This window comes from Netta rufina, assembly GCF_964035555.1.
Source record: "Netta rufina genome assembly, chromosome: 1".
Classification (NCBI taxonomy): Eukaryota; Metazoa; Chordata; class Aves; order Anseriformes; family Anatidae; genus Netta; species Netta rufina.
Window position 1 is genome coordinate 31,817,850 of NC_140123.1, and position 14,796 is coordinate 31,832,645.

Here is a 14,796-nt window from a genome sequence, read left to right on the forward strand (position 1 = left end):
ATTACACACTTGAGATGGTTTTACTTCTGCAAAGAATTATGTAAGGATTTAACTCCATACTAGTTTCATTTGCTAAATAAACATTTGAAGCCTTTTCAGTTCGTAAGAGGGAACAGAATACAAAAAAAAAATGCCCTAAGCTCTGGGCTTGCTCACAGAAGACAGAAATGATCTAGCATCATTACTGAAATTGCCTCTCCACATTATGAGTCTAACTTACTCTTAAAAATAAAGTTTAATTAGAAACAGAAAGTATTAATCAAACTCACCTCATCATCATTAGGTTGAAAAACATAATAAAGCCAAGGTATCTCAGCAAGTTTTCTCAACTCTGTCTCCACGCTGTGCAAAGCATCAGACAGCAGCTCTTCGTGGGGAGCTTCTAACTGCTGTTTATAAATAGGCCAGAAAAATAGTACTTTAAGATTTGTTACCATATAACTTTTTATATCAGAATATGTTGTTACTACACACAAACAGATTACTACATTGCAGCAAATGTAAAAGAAAAATGTGAAAACATGTCTTACCAACTTAAATTTTCCTTCAGAGGCATTTCAGACCACCCTGATGCTACATTTAGTATAGACCCATTTGCCACGTTCGTGAGTCTTCACAGAACAAAAGTTATCTGATAACACCGACACCAGAACACAACAATGGAAATGGTAGCTTCTAGCACAAGGGAGTAAAAAGCTGACCAGAAGGACAATAGCCTGGAAAGTCTTTGTATGAAATGTGATGTTAAAAAAATAAAAAATGAGTAGATGGTAGTAAGCCCAAGTTATTATTTGTAGATTTCTTCATATGATAGAACACTCTTACGTGGTCAGGTAAGAAGAAATGGATCTTGTGCCATGGATCTCTAAGACACTCAAGAATCTCATGGAATGGATTTCCAAGGCATTCCATTCCCAAAGACATCCCATTCGCAAAGGCATTCCACTGGTGATATGAGATCTGAACTATCCCTTCTTAATAGGTGAGACATGGAGCCACTTCAGCCACTACTGCTGGCTGAAGGTGTGAAAGAACGGGCAACAGGCATGGAAGGGGAATGGGACTGCAGCCTACCAAGGGGAGACAAAAAGCCAAAGTGAAGGCCAAAGAGGAAATGAAAGTATAAAAAGCTTGGGACTTACTGACCTATAGGAATTTGGCTCTATCAACACTTTGAGAATCCTATGGATATATCAGTTTTCCTCTGAATCTCGGTCAGAAAACCACATTCTGCAGCTGTTGTGTAAGTGAAATTTGTGTGGAAAGGGTAAGGCAAACAGCTCATCCAACACTAAGCTGTTTTGGGCTTATCTGGGGTTGCTGAGGCCCCATTTTGAGATAAAGTGTTGAATACTGGAACAACTTGATTGGAATCACTGAGTAAGCAATCTGAACATCCATTTTTTCTCTTTGAAGTAAAAGTAGGCCCAAAGCAGTTCAGAATATCTTTTTGAAAAGATCTAATGAAGTTATGTACAAACGAATCCATTTTTAAAATGGATTTTTAAGAGCATCTTTGATCTCCAGTGCTGGAAAAAGATTTTGACTTCTTAGGTTTTTGGAGATAAATTACAAGTCCCCACTAATTTATCCTACCTAACAGAAACTTTTTTTTTTCTTCAATAGCTTGCATATATTACCACTTTTCAGAGCGGAGACCATCATTAGTAAGATATCACTCTTCAGTATAGTTATATTGGAAATATTAGCTCCTTCTTGCTACAGTGTTCTTTTTTCTTCTAAAGTCCACAGAACTCAGGGAGAGAATTCAATCCCTATAAGTAGACTGATCTTTCTTTTGCCTTACATTTTTTCAATTTGAATGTTTAGATAATTTTGAGGATGATCCGTTTGTCTTTGAAGAAGTTACAAATTTTCTTGTGTTTTCATTTTTTAAAAATTGTTTATGAAGTCTTGTATTTTTATATAAATGACTGAAGCTCTCTCTCAATAAGCACTTATCTAATTGCTTGATTCTCAAAGGGAAATGTTTTGCTTAGGACCAAGAAACCCTCAGTCGATGGTGAGAAAGTTTATTCATTAGAAATACAGTGCAATTCTGGTAAAGGAGTCATCAAATTTAGGGTAAATTCTCCTGCTAGGAAAAGCTTCTTATATCCAAGTTTAAAGATGTTTAAAGATGTTTTAGATGTTTGAAGTAAAGGATTTTTCAGTTTCTTCCCAAATAAAATTTTTCACGTGATGATATTTGATTTCAGTGAGTTCAGATCCTTTCATTCAACTGAAATGAATGTTGTACTTATCCCTTAGTATAATGTAAAATAGTGCTCTGTTCCAAATTGGAAACGCTTTTGAAAAAGTAAAAAGTGAAACAGTGCATTCATCTACCTGGAGTTCTTTAAAGTCTTTGAGCTGGTACCAATATGACATCCTTTTCTCTAAATTGGTGAGATATGGATTTGAAGGGTGGACAAGGAATAGGCTGAATGGCTGCAGTCAGAGATGCAGTCAACAGCTCAATGCCCAGGTGGAGGCCAGTGATGAGTGGTATCCCTCAGGGGGCTGTCTTAGGACCGGTGCTTTTTAGTATCTTTATCACATGGGTGACAGGCAGACAATGTTAAGCAGACAATGACAGGAAAAGGGGGAATGGTTTTAAATGAAAAGATGGGAGATTTAGATTAGATATTAGGAGGGAAGTCTTCACTCAGGGAATGGTGAGGCACTGGAACAGGTTGTCCAGAGAAGTTGTGGATGCCCCATCCCTGAAATTGCTTAAGGCCAAGTTCGATAAGACTCTGGGCAACCTAATGTCGTGGGTGGTATCCCCATCATGGTAGAGGGGTTGGAACTAGATGATCTTTAAGGTCCCTTCCAACCCAAGACATTCTAATAATTTGGTAAATATCTGCACGAAACATAACTACATTTTTTTTTTTTTTTTTTTCCAAACCGTATTTCAGCTATAACTATCTGTGAGATTCCACAAATCACCTTCGTTGTCCCATCTTTTCATTTACCTAAAAATGGTATTTATATCTAATTCACCCTTTGATGTCACACAGCTAATACTGTCATATGAAATTGGTTAATGTTATCTTACAGGAGGTGGCAAGAATCAGTCTCCTTGTATATGCATTTACATTTCTTGTCTCCTTATAATGGAAATACTCAGAGCTGGTAAACAGCATCCAGAGAAAAAGCTTACCAAGTAGCATATGCAAGGGAGGCATCAATTGACAGCTATAGGGAGCTTTGATCACAGATGAGAGGGTAGGGGATTATTGAAAAAAAAAAAAAAAAAAAAAAGTAAGATATTAAAGAAAAAATGTCTATCTTTGTCACGGGAGAAAGACTGGAGAACAGTGTTTGATAGAACAGCAGAAGCCAGATCAAGCAACACCTTACACTTCATCTGTTTCTAATCAAAGTGAGGAACCAACATACACGTAGCTTTTGCATTTATAAAATATGTGCCAATAAGGCTGCAATGGTGCCTTGTTATTGTAACTGTGGAATACTATTCTGAGTAAGAAAAGTAATGAAATAAAAGAATGCTGTCAAATGAGCGTAATGCACATTTCTGGAAGATACCTAGGTAACTTCCAAACAACCTTTTTATTAAATAAATATATTTTATGTAGACCCATGAAGACATATGCATAGACCATAATGAGAAACAGAAATAAAATATGCAAAAATCAGACACAGACAAATGAATCAAATTAAGTTTAGGAGTTTGAACACTGGATCAGCTCAACGACACAATGAGAGCACAATGAGAGGTAATGTTTCAGTTGGAAAGTTTCCATAATAACATTATGCCTAGATTGCCTTGATAAATTACACTAGTTCTAGTATTGCATCAGCAACGTAAACCTTTTCCTCTAATTCCTCTTCCCAAACTATTTTAAAAATTAAACAATTTTCTCTATCAATTCCTCACTCAACCTCAAATGGGGGATTAGTAATAGCCATCTGGAGGAAAAAAAAAAAAAAAAAAAAGAAAAGAAAAACGCCAGTAGGTATTTTTCCCATGTCTTGAACAAAATCAATTAATGAATATTTTTCCCTTTTAAAACTTCATAAAGTAGATCATATAAGCCTAATCTTTAACTATTTTATTAAATGAGGAGGTGCTCTTGACTCTCTGGACAGACAAGAGACCTTGCAGAGGGATCTAGACAGACTGGAACATTGTACAATCATCAATGGCATCGTTTGGCAAAGTAGGAAGATGATCTTGGAGGTCTTTTCCAACCCTAATGATTCTATGATTGGAAAATGTGAGATTCTGCACCAGGGACAGACTAATGCTGGACATAGGCACAGACTGGGAGATGTGTGGCTGGAAAGTAGTTGTGCAGAAAGGGAGCTGGGGCTGCTGGTCGCCAGTTGGCTTAACATAAGCCAGCAGTGTGCCCTGGCAAACCAGGAGAGCAAAACTGGTCAAAAGAGGTGATTATCCCACAGTAATTAGCATTGGCACAGCCTCCCCTTCAATATTGTGTGCAGTTCTGGGCTACACAATGTAAAAAGAGTGTTAGGTTCCTTGAATGTCCAAAGGAGGGCAACAATAGGCAATTGTTAATAGGGCTGGAAGGCATTAGCTGTGAGGAGAGGCCGAGGACACCTGAGGTGTCTCCTCTGGAGAACAAGAGGCTAGGAGGCAACCTCATTGCTCCCTAACAACTTCCTGAGGAGGGGAGGTGGAGAGAGAGTTGACCATCTCTTCTCTCCAGTAACCAATGTGAACATGTGGGAACAGCACAAAGCTGCACCAGGGGAGGTTCAGACTGGACATTAGGAAACATTTCTTTACTGTGAGGGTGGTCAAACACTGGAACAGGCTTCCTAGAAAGGCAGTTAATGTCCCATGCCTGCCAGTGTTCAAGAACAATTTGGATAATGCCCTTATTAACATGCTTTAAATCTCAGTTAGCCCTGAAGTGGTCAGGCAGTTGGACTTTGTGATCTTTGTAGGTCCCTTCCAATTAACCTATTCTATTCTATTTCTAGAACTTAAGTGGTTATTAGCCTTTAGGCCACATATTAACGCTTGTTACTGTAGAATGGACTTGTACCATTTTCACATGCAGGTTCACATCCGAACCTGCCCCAATATGTTTCACACCTGAACTCAGACAAATTGGTATATTCCTACTGATATCCATTTTTAATTACAACATTCAAATCAACTATAACGTACCAATACATCTGTTTCCGAATCCAAAGAAAATATATCTGTTCCTACTGAGTAATCTTGTTACTGTAAAACTGGACAAGCACAGAAAACCTGACATCTTTCTTCTCTTCACGATTTCAGATAAATTAATTTTCTAATTATGTGTCCAGCTACAGCAATTCTTAAGCAGTCTTCTTCATTTTAGGGACAGAAACACTAGCCAAAGGAGATGAAGCAGAGTCCGTAAGTACCATCGGAGGTCTCTTGAACACTTATCAGTTAAAGGTTATAAAATAATTCCTGCTAGGTATTAGAACAAGGGTGAGATTTACTTGACCAAATTAGATCTGTAGAATAGCCGTCACCCCCAGTTCTATTTAAATTCTGAAGATGGTCCATAATAGAACTCCAGAAGTTTTCTTACATGCTAAACCTCCAAAAGATGATTTATCTTTTTCTAAGATAAGCCTCCAAGACATCTGGGGGTGAATCAGCCTCAACAGATATATTCATTTTTCTCCACTGACTATTGAAAAGAGCAGCCCAGGCAATGACTTTTAGATATGTCAAGTGAGGGAAGATGGACACCAACCTAGGACAAGAATTTGTAACTCATTCTGCTTCCAGCCACAAATGCAGTGTACTATCTTCCATCTGGCCTTTCAGAGCTGCTTATAACACATCTTAAATTCTGTGTTAGTATGCTAGATCAAAGAACGGATCACATCAAGTATGAGGGAACAAAATAACATTTTGTCACCTTACCAAAGGAACTCTTCCTACTAGCAGGGATTCAGTTTCATTATGTAAGGCCTTCACATTGACGGCTATCTCCATGGCAGTGTTTCTGGTAAGGCTCTGGGGAATAAGAAGCATAAAAATTATTTGATGGGATGCTAGTTGGTCTGAGAATAAGCACTTTGGGCTTACAGCATATACTGTGTATTCTTCTAGGATAAATACATCAATTTAGCTCTACATTGAAAACTTCTTCAGCACTGAGATCACAAAAAAGAAAAATATACTATTTATTTACTGTCTTTTCCCCAACTTTATTTAATATGACCTTATACAATCCCAAAGGTCCAGTGATAAGACACCTGTGAGAAGAATCCATGACTTTTATGGATGGCAAAGGCCAACAGAGAAGCTGTGGGCCTCTTTTAACAGATCATTGACACAAATCATTCACCTTTATCTTAGCAGAAGTAAACTGCTAGTCATACTTTAAGGAGCACAGGTTAACTAACATATTTACCACAGATAAGCTTAGGTCAGTTAAAATTACATAAATAGACTGCCTAATTAATAATCTTTGGGTCCAACCCCTGCAAACACACAGATTGCCTAGTGCAAAGAGAGACTTAGTTGCCTTTCTCCCCTCTCTGTATTCTCTGCATAACGTTTGGATAAACAATTAAGTGTGAAAATTTCTATGAAAACATTCATAAGAATTGACTTGTGTGTAGTAATATCATTTGTTGAGCCTTCATCATGCCTGTACTCTGTGTCTGGAGATATGCCTACACTGTTGTCTGCTGATGTCAGCTTAATTTGGCTATTGTTTTTGCTACTTGCTGACACGAGCTTGATTTACTTGTGCTCAGAACTACAAGAGCACACCATCTTGCTTGACTAATATACATGCTGCCGCATCACTTCAGGATGAATGCCCCTGGCTGTGGATTTCCACTGCAGATGGAGTGAATTCTTGACTTCTTGCAAAAGACAACAGACATACTTTCACCATGCCCCTCATTCAATCTTCCTTTTGGTTACTCCCACACCACAACAAAACTCAGATGTTCCACATATTCAGTCATTAACGTCCCTTTCCAACACCCAGTAATCACAAAAGGGAACATCAACTGGGGAGGACAATGATGAATGCAGAAACTACATCTGTTGTCTCAGATATCACATTGATCTATGATCAGGAGGGGACTTTTCTCCCTCTTCTGTAGGAAGACAGTTTTTCTAACTCATATTCCCAGTATTAATATGAAATTTCAGAATCTTTGAGCATTATCTCTCCCAAATTTATCAGCTATGGGGTGTTTCCTTAAGCATGTGAAAAGCTCAGACTTCCTGCAGACCAGCACCTTCAGAATTGGAAGTAACTTTCCCTTTATTTTCACCTTAGGAAAAAGTGACAAAAAAGGGGAGTCAATACAGCTCTGTTCACCCGTTAAGCAATTTCATTTTAAACTTGAATATGTGTATGTATATCTAAGAGTCTTGTTCATAAAAACTTTAAGAATTATCACCCAACTTGTTGCAATATGGGAGCAGGGAGAGCACGGATCCTGTGTCACAACGTTTTATGCCCACAGATATTATAATGTATTTACTTATACATAAATGTCTGTTCTTCCTTTACCTCAGGAAACCTTGGGTTGGCTTTATTTAATGCATGTGAACATGCATTAACAGCATGAGCAAGCTCTTGCTCCAAGAGGCCATGTATTTTTGCTGCTTCACAGATTCTACAAAAATAGGAAGAAGAGAAAAATATTTCTTACCTCCTATAAAGAGTAATTTTTAAGAGTACACAATACTATCATGTGAGAAAATATAAAAAGTTCACAAAACATGTAAGAAATGTAGTCTTTTATAACGAAAGTTCTAATATAAGCATCACTTCAAGCAACACAGAACCTCATATAAATGATATCTATAATACAGAAGATTTATTCTGCTATGAAATAGAGATGCATTTATCTGTCTTAGAACACAAATGCTATGCAAGACTCGGACCAAAAAAATGTGGGGCTATTAACTCAAATAAACCAGAAAGGAAAACTCTCACATATTAAGATAACTCATCTGAAATTATTTTAAAAAATATTAAATATATTCCACAGAACATATAACAAAAAGCTTAAGAACTCCTTTAGACATGACATTAAAATTGGCTGCAATCATTACAGATTATTTGAAGTTCAACATAATTACAACCTCAGGAATATCTGTTTAACAGCAAAGAAGTTTTTAAACTGTCTTGGCTAAATTTCCTTTGAGGTAAACTATAATCTAAATCATCTTTCTATGTCTACTTAAGTCACCAGAACAATACAAAAACTATTGAAGAACTACAAATATGTAGTTCTTTGATTCCTTTTTTATATTATCAGTGCTACTAAACAGGGACTCCAAGAATTACTTTTGATTACTTTTCTCCTATCAAGACAGGCTGAGAGAGCTGGGGATGTTCAGCCTGAAGAAGAAAGGGCTCTGGGGCGAACGCACAGTGGTCTTTCAGTACTTCAAGGGGGCTTGTAAAAAAAGATGGAGAGCATATTTTTACTCAGGCAGATAATGATAGCACAAGGGGGAATAGCTTTAAACTACAAGAGGGGAGATTTAGGTTAGATGTTAGGAGGAAATTCTTCACTCACAGGTTGCCCAGAGAACCTGTGGATGCCCCATCCCTGGAGGTGTTCAAGGCCAGGCTGGATAGGACTTTGGGCAACCTGGTCTGGTGGGAGGTGTCCCTGCCCATGGCAGGAGGGTGGAATTAGATGGTATTTAAGGTCCCTTCCAACCTAAGCCATTCTATGATTCTGTGAAAATATACACTACTAAATCTATGTATGCACTTGCATGAATAATTCAGTCTTGGTGTATAGGTTACCAATCCAAACTTACTAATTCTATTGTACCTGGTAATAAGTTCTTCTGCAGCTTGTGAACAGAGCTGTATCTGAGTGACTTCTTCTTCTGTAGCCAACTCAGCCTGTTGAGGGTACAAGGGAGATCGAATGACAGGTTTGCAGGAATCATACTTCTGTTTGTCTTCCCAAGACTTCAGGGTGTTTTCAAAGGCCTGATCAAAATGAATTATACAGTCAGTTCACAGTACTTGTGGTATTTTTGTCGATATACGTAAAAGCTTATGGAATGACACACAATTTAGTATAAGTAGTATTAGCTCTCTAAATAATGAAGTGACATTTATTTGTTTAAAACTTAGTATAGAGAATAATCTGATTCTATATAAAATAAAGATAATTATCCAGTTCTGAAAGATATCTCTCTCCCTGTTATTCTCATCAAATGTCTTCCAAAATTGTAAGAATATGAAGGCAAGAATAATGTAAGCATATTTTATGAGGACGGTAGGATCCAAATCTCAAAGTAATAGAAATATCAAATCTAAACAAATGGCAGAAAAAAAGTTAACAAACTTAATAAAATACAATTCCCATGCTATTAATTCCACACTAGATTCAACATCCAGCTAGTGGACAGAGAACTGAGGCACAATAAAGCCTTTTGCACAGTAATTCTAGATAAGCATGAACTCTGTAGTGGTTTTGTGACTAGAGTTTGCTCGTGTCTCTTCTTTCTGAGACTGTGTCACATGGAAGATGGAGAATTATTCGGACACAGAGATGAGAGAAATCTGCAGAAATTACGCTAAAAAATAGACGTTATAGAACTTCACTATTTCTGCAACTTGTTAAAATTTCCAGTATATGACTGTGTATACATTTAGTGACTCAAAAAACAAAAAATAAAAAATAAATTTGAGCATTCTTCCTCTAAGAATATATTAAATAAGAACATGGGAATAGCACTAACATAACTGAAAAAAATAATCTAGTAAAGAGCTGTGTCACTTATACAAAAGAACACTTCTCTATCCAGCTCATTACAGAAATTAGATAACTGCAAGTAATTATTTAAGTAATATAAATAGTTATAAAACATTTTTGTAAGCACTATTTTTTCCTATTATAACTAAATCAAATTACTACAGAAAACAATTTTAGCAAAGGTATCTTATAACACACTTTCTTCAACATACTCTGTCTCGTGTTAGCATCTGAGCTCTGTTTTTATGTACAATTTTAATAACTCCCGGGGGCTGGATCCATGCCTCTCCATCGACTTGCACTGGAACCCCTTCATCACCAAGTATGGTGATCTTTACTGACCGACACTGGAAAAGAACAAACATGTTATTTTACAGAGCAATAAATATTAATCAAACTGACGGACCACCTGAAATATGTTGATTACTAGGAGCTGTGGCTTCCCTCCAGATTTGCCTCAAGGGTGAAGCGCTTTTATACTTCATCCATCATTTAAGACAATTTGTTACCCGTTAACATTAAAACAATGTCAGTGCTTTATTAATGTATAGGGCAATGGTCATCTAGAGTACCACCACTCTCCAGCATCCCAAACTGATGCCAACTATGTCATGTGCTTTCCATCAAGAAACAGACCTGAGCTATCCGGTGGTGCTGCAGTTTGATAACTCTTGAAACTGCCATCTGCATGCTGCCAAATACTGCCACAACTTCCAAGATTTTATCATCAAAAGATGGGGCCCCAAATATCTGAAAGAAAAATAAAATATTCAATTTTCCATGGTACATTTGGTGCTTAGAGTGCATGACCAATGAAGCACAAATTCAGCCTTCTTTTCTGTAGGTTCACTTACAGATTCAATTTCAACATTTAAATGCATCTAAATGCTTTAGAATAACTACATTGTCCCTATAAATATTATAGGAATGAGATACCACAGACAGCAGGCAAATGCTATGTTAAAACAGCAATGACAACAGCATTTCAAACATCTGAATGACAAGGCATATCCTTATATATACAAAAGATGGCATGTTCCCGTATGCAGCCTATGAAATGCTTTTCAGTGCAAAATGAAAGGCCAGTTTAAATCTCCACTCGGTTAAGGTACTTAATATCTAAGAGGTTCTTGAAGTTAAGAGGAACAATGGTGCTTTTTTCTCAGAAGTGCTTATGTTCCTATAATTCTCTGGAAACCAGCATCTGATCCACTCTCAGCTTTGATAAATGATGCTTTAATACCGAGGAGAATCTTGTTTGAAGTGTACATAATTATCTGCCATAAACATTATTTAAAAAAAAAAAAAAAAGTCTAACAAATGTTCTTATCCAGCCAAGACTTTGAATTCCCATGAGCTCACAAAACCGTACCACGCTGAGTGTGTGCCATTGCCACCTGGTGTGCTGGAGGAGAACTCAGCCATGCTGGGGGGAAGTCTTAGGCTGGAGTTCAGTTGGTTCAAGGGACCTAGAAGACACCTTAAGCCCTATGGTCACTTGAAGCTTGATCATTTCATAGTGATATGGAATAGGGAGCAGCAAGGGAGAGAAGTCAGCAGGAGGTATCACTCCAGGAAGATTATAATGGGTAAATAATGGGTAAATTTCTCTGACTCAAACAACCTGACTTGGTGAAGTAAGCTACATTGTACAACAAAGAACAGATGAGAGAATCGTGGAAAAAAAAAACAAAAGACACAACTGCCCCTTGAGAGTGGAGGTGCCTCCTTCCTGGAGGTGGAGAATAAGAAGGTGAAGATCCAGAACCACACAGTCCAGCTAGTGGCTGCGATGATGGCTTAGTGAGGAAGAGGATGGGAAATGGGGAGGAACTTTGGTCCTTGCTGCCCATCACAAGCCAATGGGAGACTTCTCCCCAGTGCAGTGAGTGTGGCTTTGACCTGAAGACTGAGGAATTCATGTCAGGGAAAGGGCTGCACAACACAGTTGCCAGTTTGCCCTCAGTTGCTGTAGTTTGCCACAGTTGTGGCACTTGCCCTGTGAGCATCCCAGGATTGCATAGGTGAGTCTTGAATAAATCAGTGTCAAAGAATGAAAATGCAATTTTACTAGGCCTAGTGTGTTCTGAACCAAAAGTTTTTTCATTTACCATGGGTAAGTGAACCGCTTGAAAAGATCAGAAGCAGAATTTCTGGTTTTCCAAGGTAAAAAGGTATGGACAGTCCCTGATCCAGCTTTAATAACTGACATCTACAGGGCTATCTCAGCAGGGGTTAAGAAAAGTAGTTCCAAGACTTCATTTATTTTGGGCTTCCATTTTAGAAAAAGAAGAGACAAACCACAGCCTAATCTACTGTGTCTCTCCACAAGTAAAACATATCTGCAGTGAAAAACAACCATATATATAATTGTTTGTTTTTTTTCCAAATGAAGCCAAACAAATCTCTACATATCAATGCTCAGAAAACAATTCCCTCCTTTGCTGTTGCACCTCACCACAGGTCATGTTTCCAACTTGTCTTTTGGATACCGAAACAACACGCTTAAAGAAGCCCTGCTCAACTCAGTGTACGGCTGCCCTCTTTGGCTCACCAGTAACGTTTCAGAAATACTCACAGCCATCAAGACAACATCTTTCTTTAGTCCAGATAAGCAGAACTGACAGCATTTCAGACCACCATCTCTGACCATCGGTCACTCAAGATTGCAGTAAAGCAGTGGCTTATGCTCCTAACTTTGTCCAGAGCAAACATGTACTTTGCTGGCAGTTCTGATCACCAGATGACTAAAAATATCAATAAAACTGCTCCAAGACATACACATTTGCTGTATGCCAGTATGACAGCTAAGACAGATCTTCTCTCTCAGTCAGGCAGCCCAGGGAGAAAAATAAACTCCCAAACAGGAGCTGAGCAGACGTTAGAGATGCTTTCAAGCTATGAATGTGAACATGGAGAACATCAAAATATTAGATATCTGCAGCCAAATATAAACATAACTGCCATTCTCCAATGTATACCAAAAAAAAAAAAAAAAAAAAAGTATATTGAAACATGTTGAAATACTTGTTCTGACTTTAAAACATGTATAAAAACAGAGCATAGTAAGTCACAAGAAAGCAAAAGCAGTTTGGTGAAAAAAGTCCTGGACTGTCGAGATTAAAACCACAATCTAATTGGCAAGTACAGTTTTAGGTGAGTCAGACCTCACAGTAAATCAGGATATTCAGAACTGGGGTAGTCTGCAAGCAATTACAATGGTTGTACTGTGCATGAAGTAGAAAACATGAAACAGTCTTAATGCTGCTGCAAGACATTCAGGCACCTGTGTAGTGCAACATTTCTTGGAAGATATGAGGAGGAAGGTAAAAATAGATATCATTACAAAATTTTTAAGAAGCTCATTCATTGAAAATAATGTCTAAAAACCAGATTACTATCCCCACTAAATTACCAGTCACTAAATTTTCGCAGTGACCATCCCTTAATCCAAAGCTGAACAGGAGGAAAACTCAAGTACAAACTGTGTGAGTGATTGTCTTTGTCCATCTTCCTTATTATTAGAATATAACATTGGAATCTATGCTTTGAGAAACTTTGTTGTACAACTTCTGCAAATAATATGTAGAGAAACTAGTAGTGTCTTTAAAATTATTTTCTAAAAATATTATTTCATAGAGTCGCTTTTTTCTTTTTTAATCATTAAGCCGTGAAAATTTTGCTGGAATGTAAAGGACATGACAGAAGACAATAGACAATGCATAACCATGGTATATATTTTCCATTTAAAAAAAAAACAAAAACAATCAAATACAAGACAATACAGTTTAAACTCAAGCAGCCTCCCTGAATAAGAGTTGTTATCCAGACTGTACCATTAAAATTAAACAAGAACAGCAGTTCATGGGATTTATTGTAGGTTTTGCCCAGAAGGTTATTTCTCTTCAGTGTTACTCACATCATCTTCCTTGGTTCCACCCCAGAAATTAGTCCCACCAGCATAACTGGGAATGTTTAGCACAGCTATGCCCTGCAGACTTGGAAGGGGGATGTACTGTCCGTCACACTGTAATGGATAAAAGCTCATTCAGTATATAAATAATGTGATAAAAGTAGTCAGCCGTTTTAATACATGAAGCCTCAATGGAGCTGGCAGGGGAGGACAGAGCCATTAATAGGTTGACAGAAGCCTATTCCACCCACACTGCAAAGCAGCTCTAATACAAACTTTTCCTCCCTAATCTCAGCACCAATTTTTGCAGCGATGACAAAACAGAAGTATCTACAGCAGAGGTGTTCCGTGACTCTTCCAGGAAGCATTTTCACATCCCTACCTGTGAAATATCTCATGCACTTAAAACATGCTCTCCCTATCACGGATTAGAAGTCTTTTAGCAATGAAAAAAGCTATTTTTTTTAAATCCTCGGTGTACACATTAAGCCAGCAATGTTCATTGACGTTACAAAAAGCTTGGGTTGGAAGGGACCTTAAGGATCATCTAACCTCCTGCCATGGGCAGGGACACCTCCCACCAGCCCAGGTTGCCCAAAGCCCCATCCAGCCTGGCCTTGAACACCTCCAGGGATGGGACAGCCACAGCTTCTCTGGGCAGCCTGTGCCAGGGCCTCACAACCCTCTGGGTGAAGAATTTCCTCCTAGCATCGAATCTAAATCTCCCATTATTTAGTTTAAAGCCATTCCCCCTTGTCCTGTCACTACACTTCCTGACAAAGAGTCAGCTTTCCTGTAGGCTCCCTTTAGGTACTAGAAAGCTGCTGTAAGGTCTCCCCAGAGCCTTCTCTTTCCCAGGCTGAACAACCCCTATTCCCTCAGCCTGTCTTTGTAGAAGAGGTGCTCCATCCCTCTGATCATCCTCATGGCCTTCCTCTGGACTCCCTCAAATAGGTTCATGAGGAAATCTTCAGCAATTGTATCAGGAGGAGAAAGAGATGCAAAGTATTTCCAGAATATGCTTAGCACTTGCTTTTTATGATTTAATCTCAGCAACAAGACACAATTTAACATTTTAATCAAAATATGACAGTATCCAACATGTGCTCTGATATTAATAAATGCTACATAGCCATTTG

At 38.1% G+C, this 14,796-nt stretch overlaps 1 protein-coding gene across 2 annotated transcripts in view; it reads right to left on the reverse strand.

The window, feature by feature from the left end:
- The window catches only part of DGKH (diacylglycerol kinase eta), a 163,918-nt gene that overhangs the window by 8,444 nt on the left and 140,678 nt on the right, over nucleotides 1-14,796 (reverse strand). For both annotated transcript variants that reach the window (XM_084292184.1, XM_084292183.1), the window contains exons 22-28: nucleotides 13,664-13,771; nucleotides 10,381-10,494; nucleotides 9,957-10,091; nucleotides 8,809-8,972; nucleotides 7,527-7,632; nucleotides 5,912-6,004; nucleotides 270-389 (exon numbers count right to left, since the gene is read on the reverse strand). In XM_084292184.1, coding sequence (XP_084148310.1) covers nucleotides 270-389; nucleotides 5,912-6,004; nucleotides 7,527-7,632; nucleotides 8,809-8,972; nucleotides 9,957-10,091; nucleotides 10,381-10,494; nucleotides 13,664-13,771 — 840 coding nt within the window. The remainder of the gene's footprint in view (nucleotides 1-269; nucleotides 390-5,911; nucleotides 6,005-7,526; nucleotides 7,633-8,808; nucleotides 8,973-9,956; nucleotides 10,092-10,380; nucleotides 10,495-13,663; nucleotides 13,772-14,796) is intronic.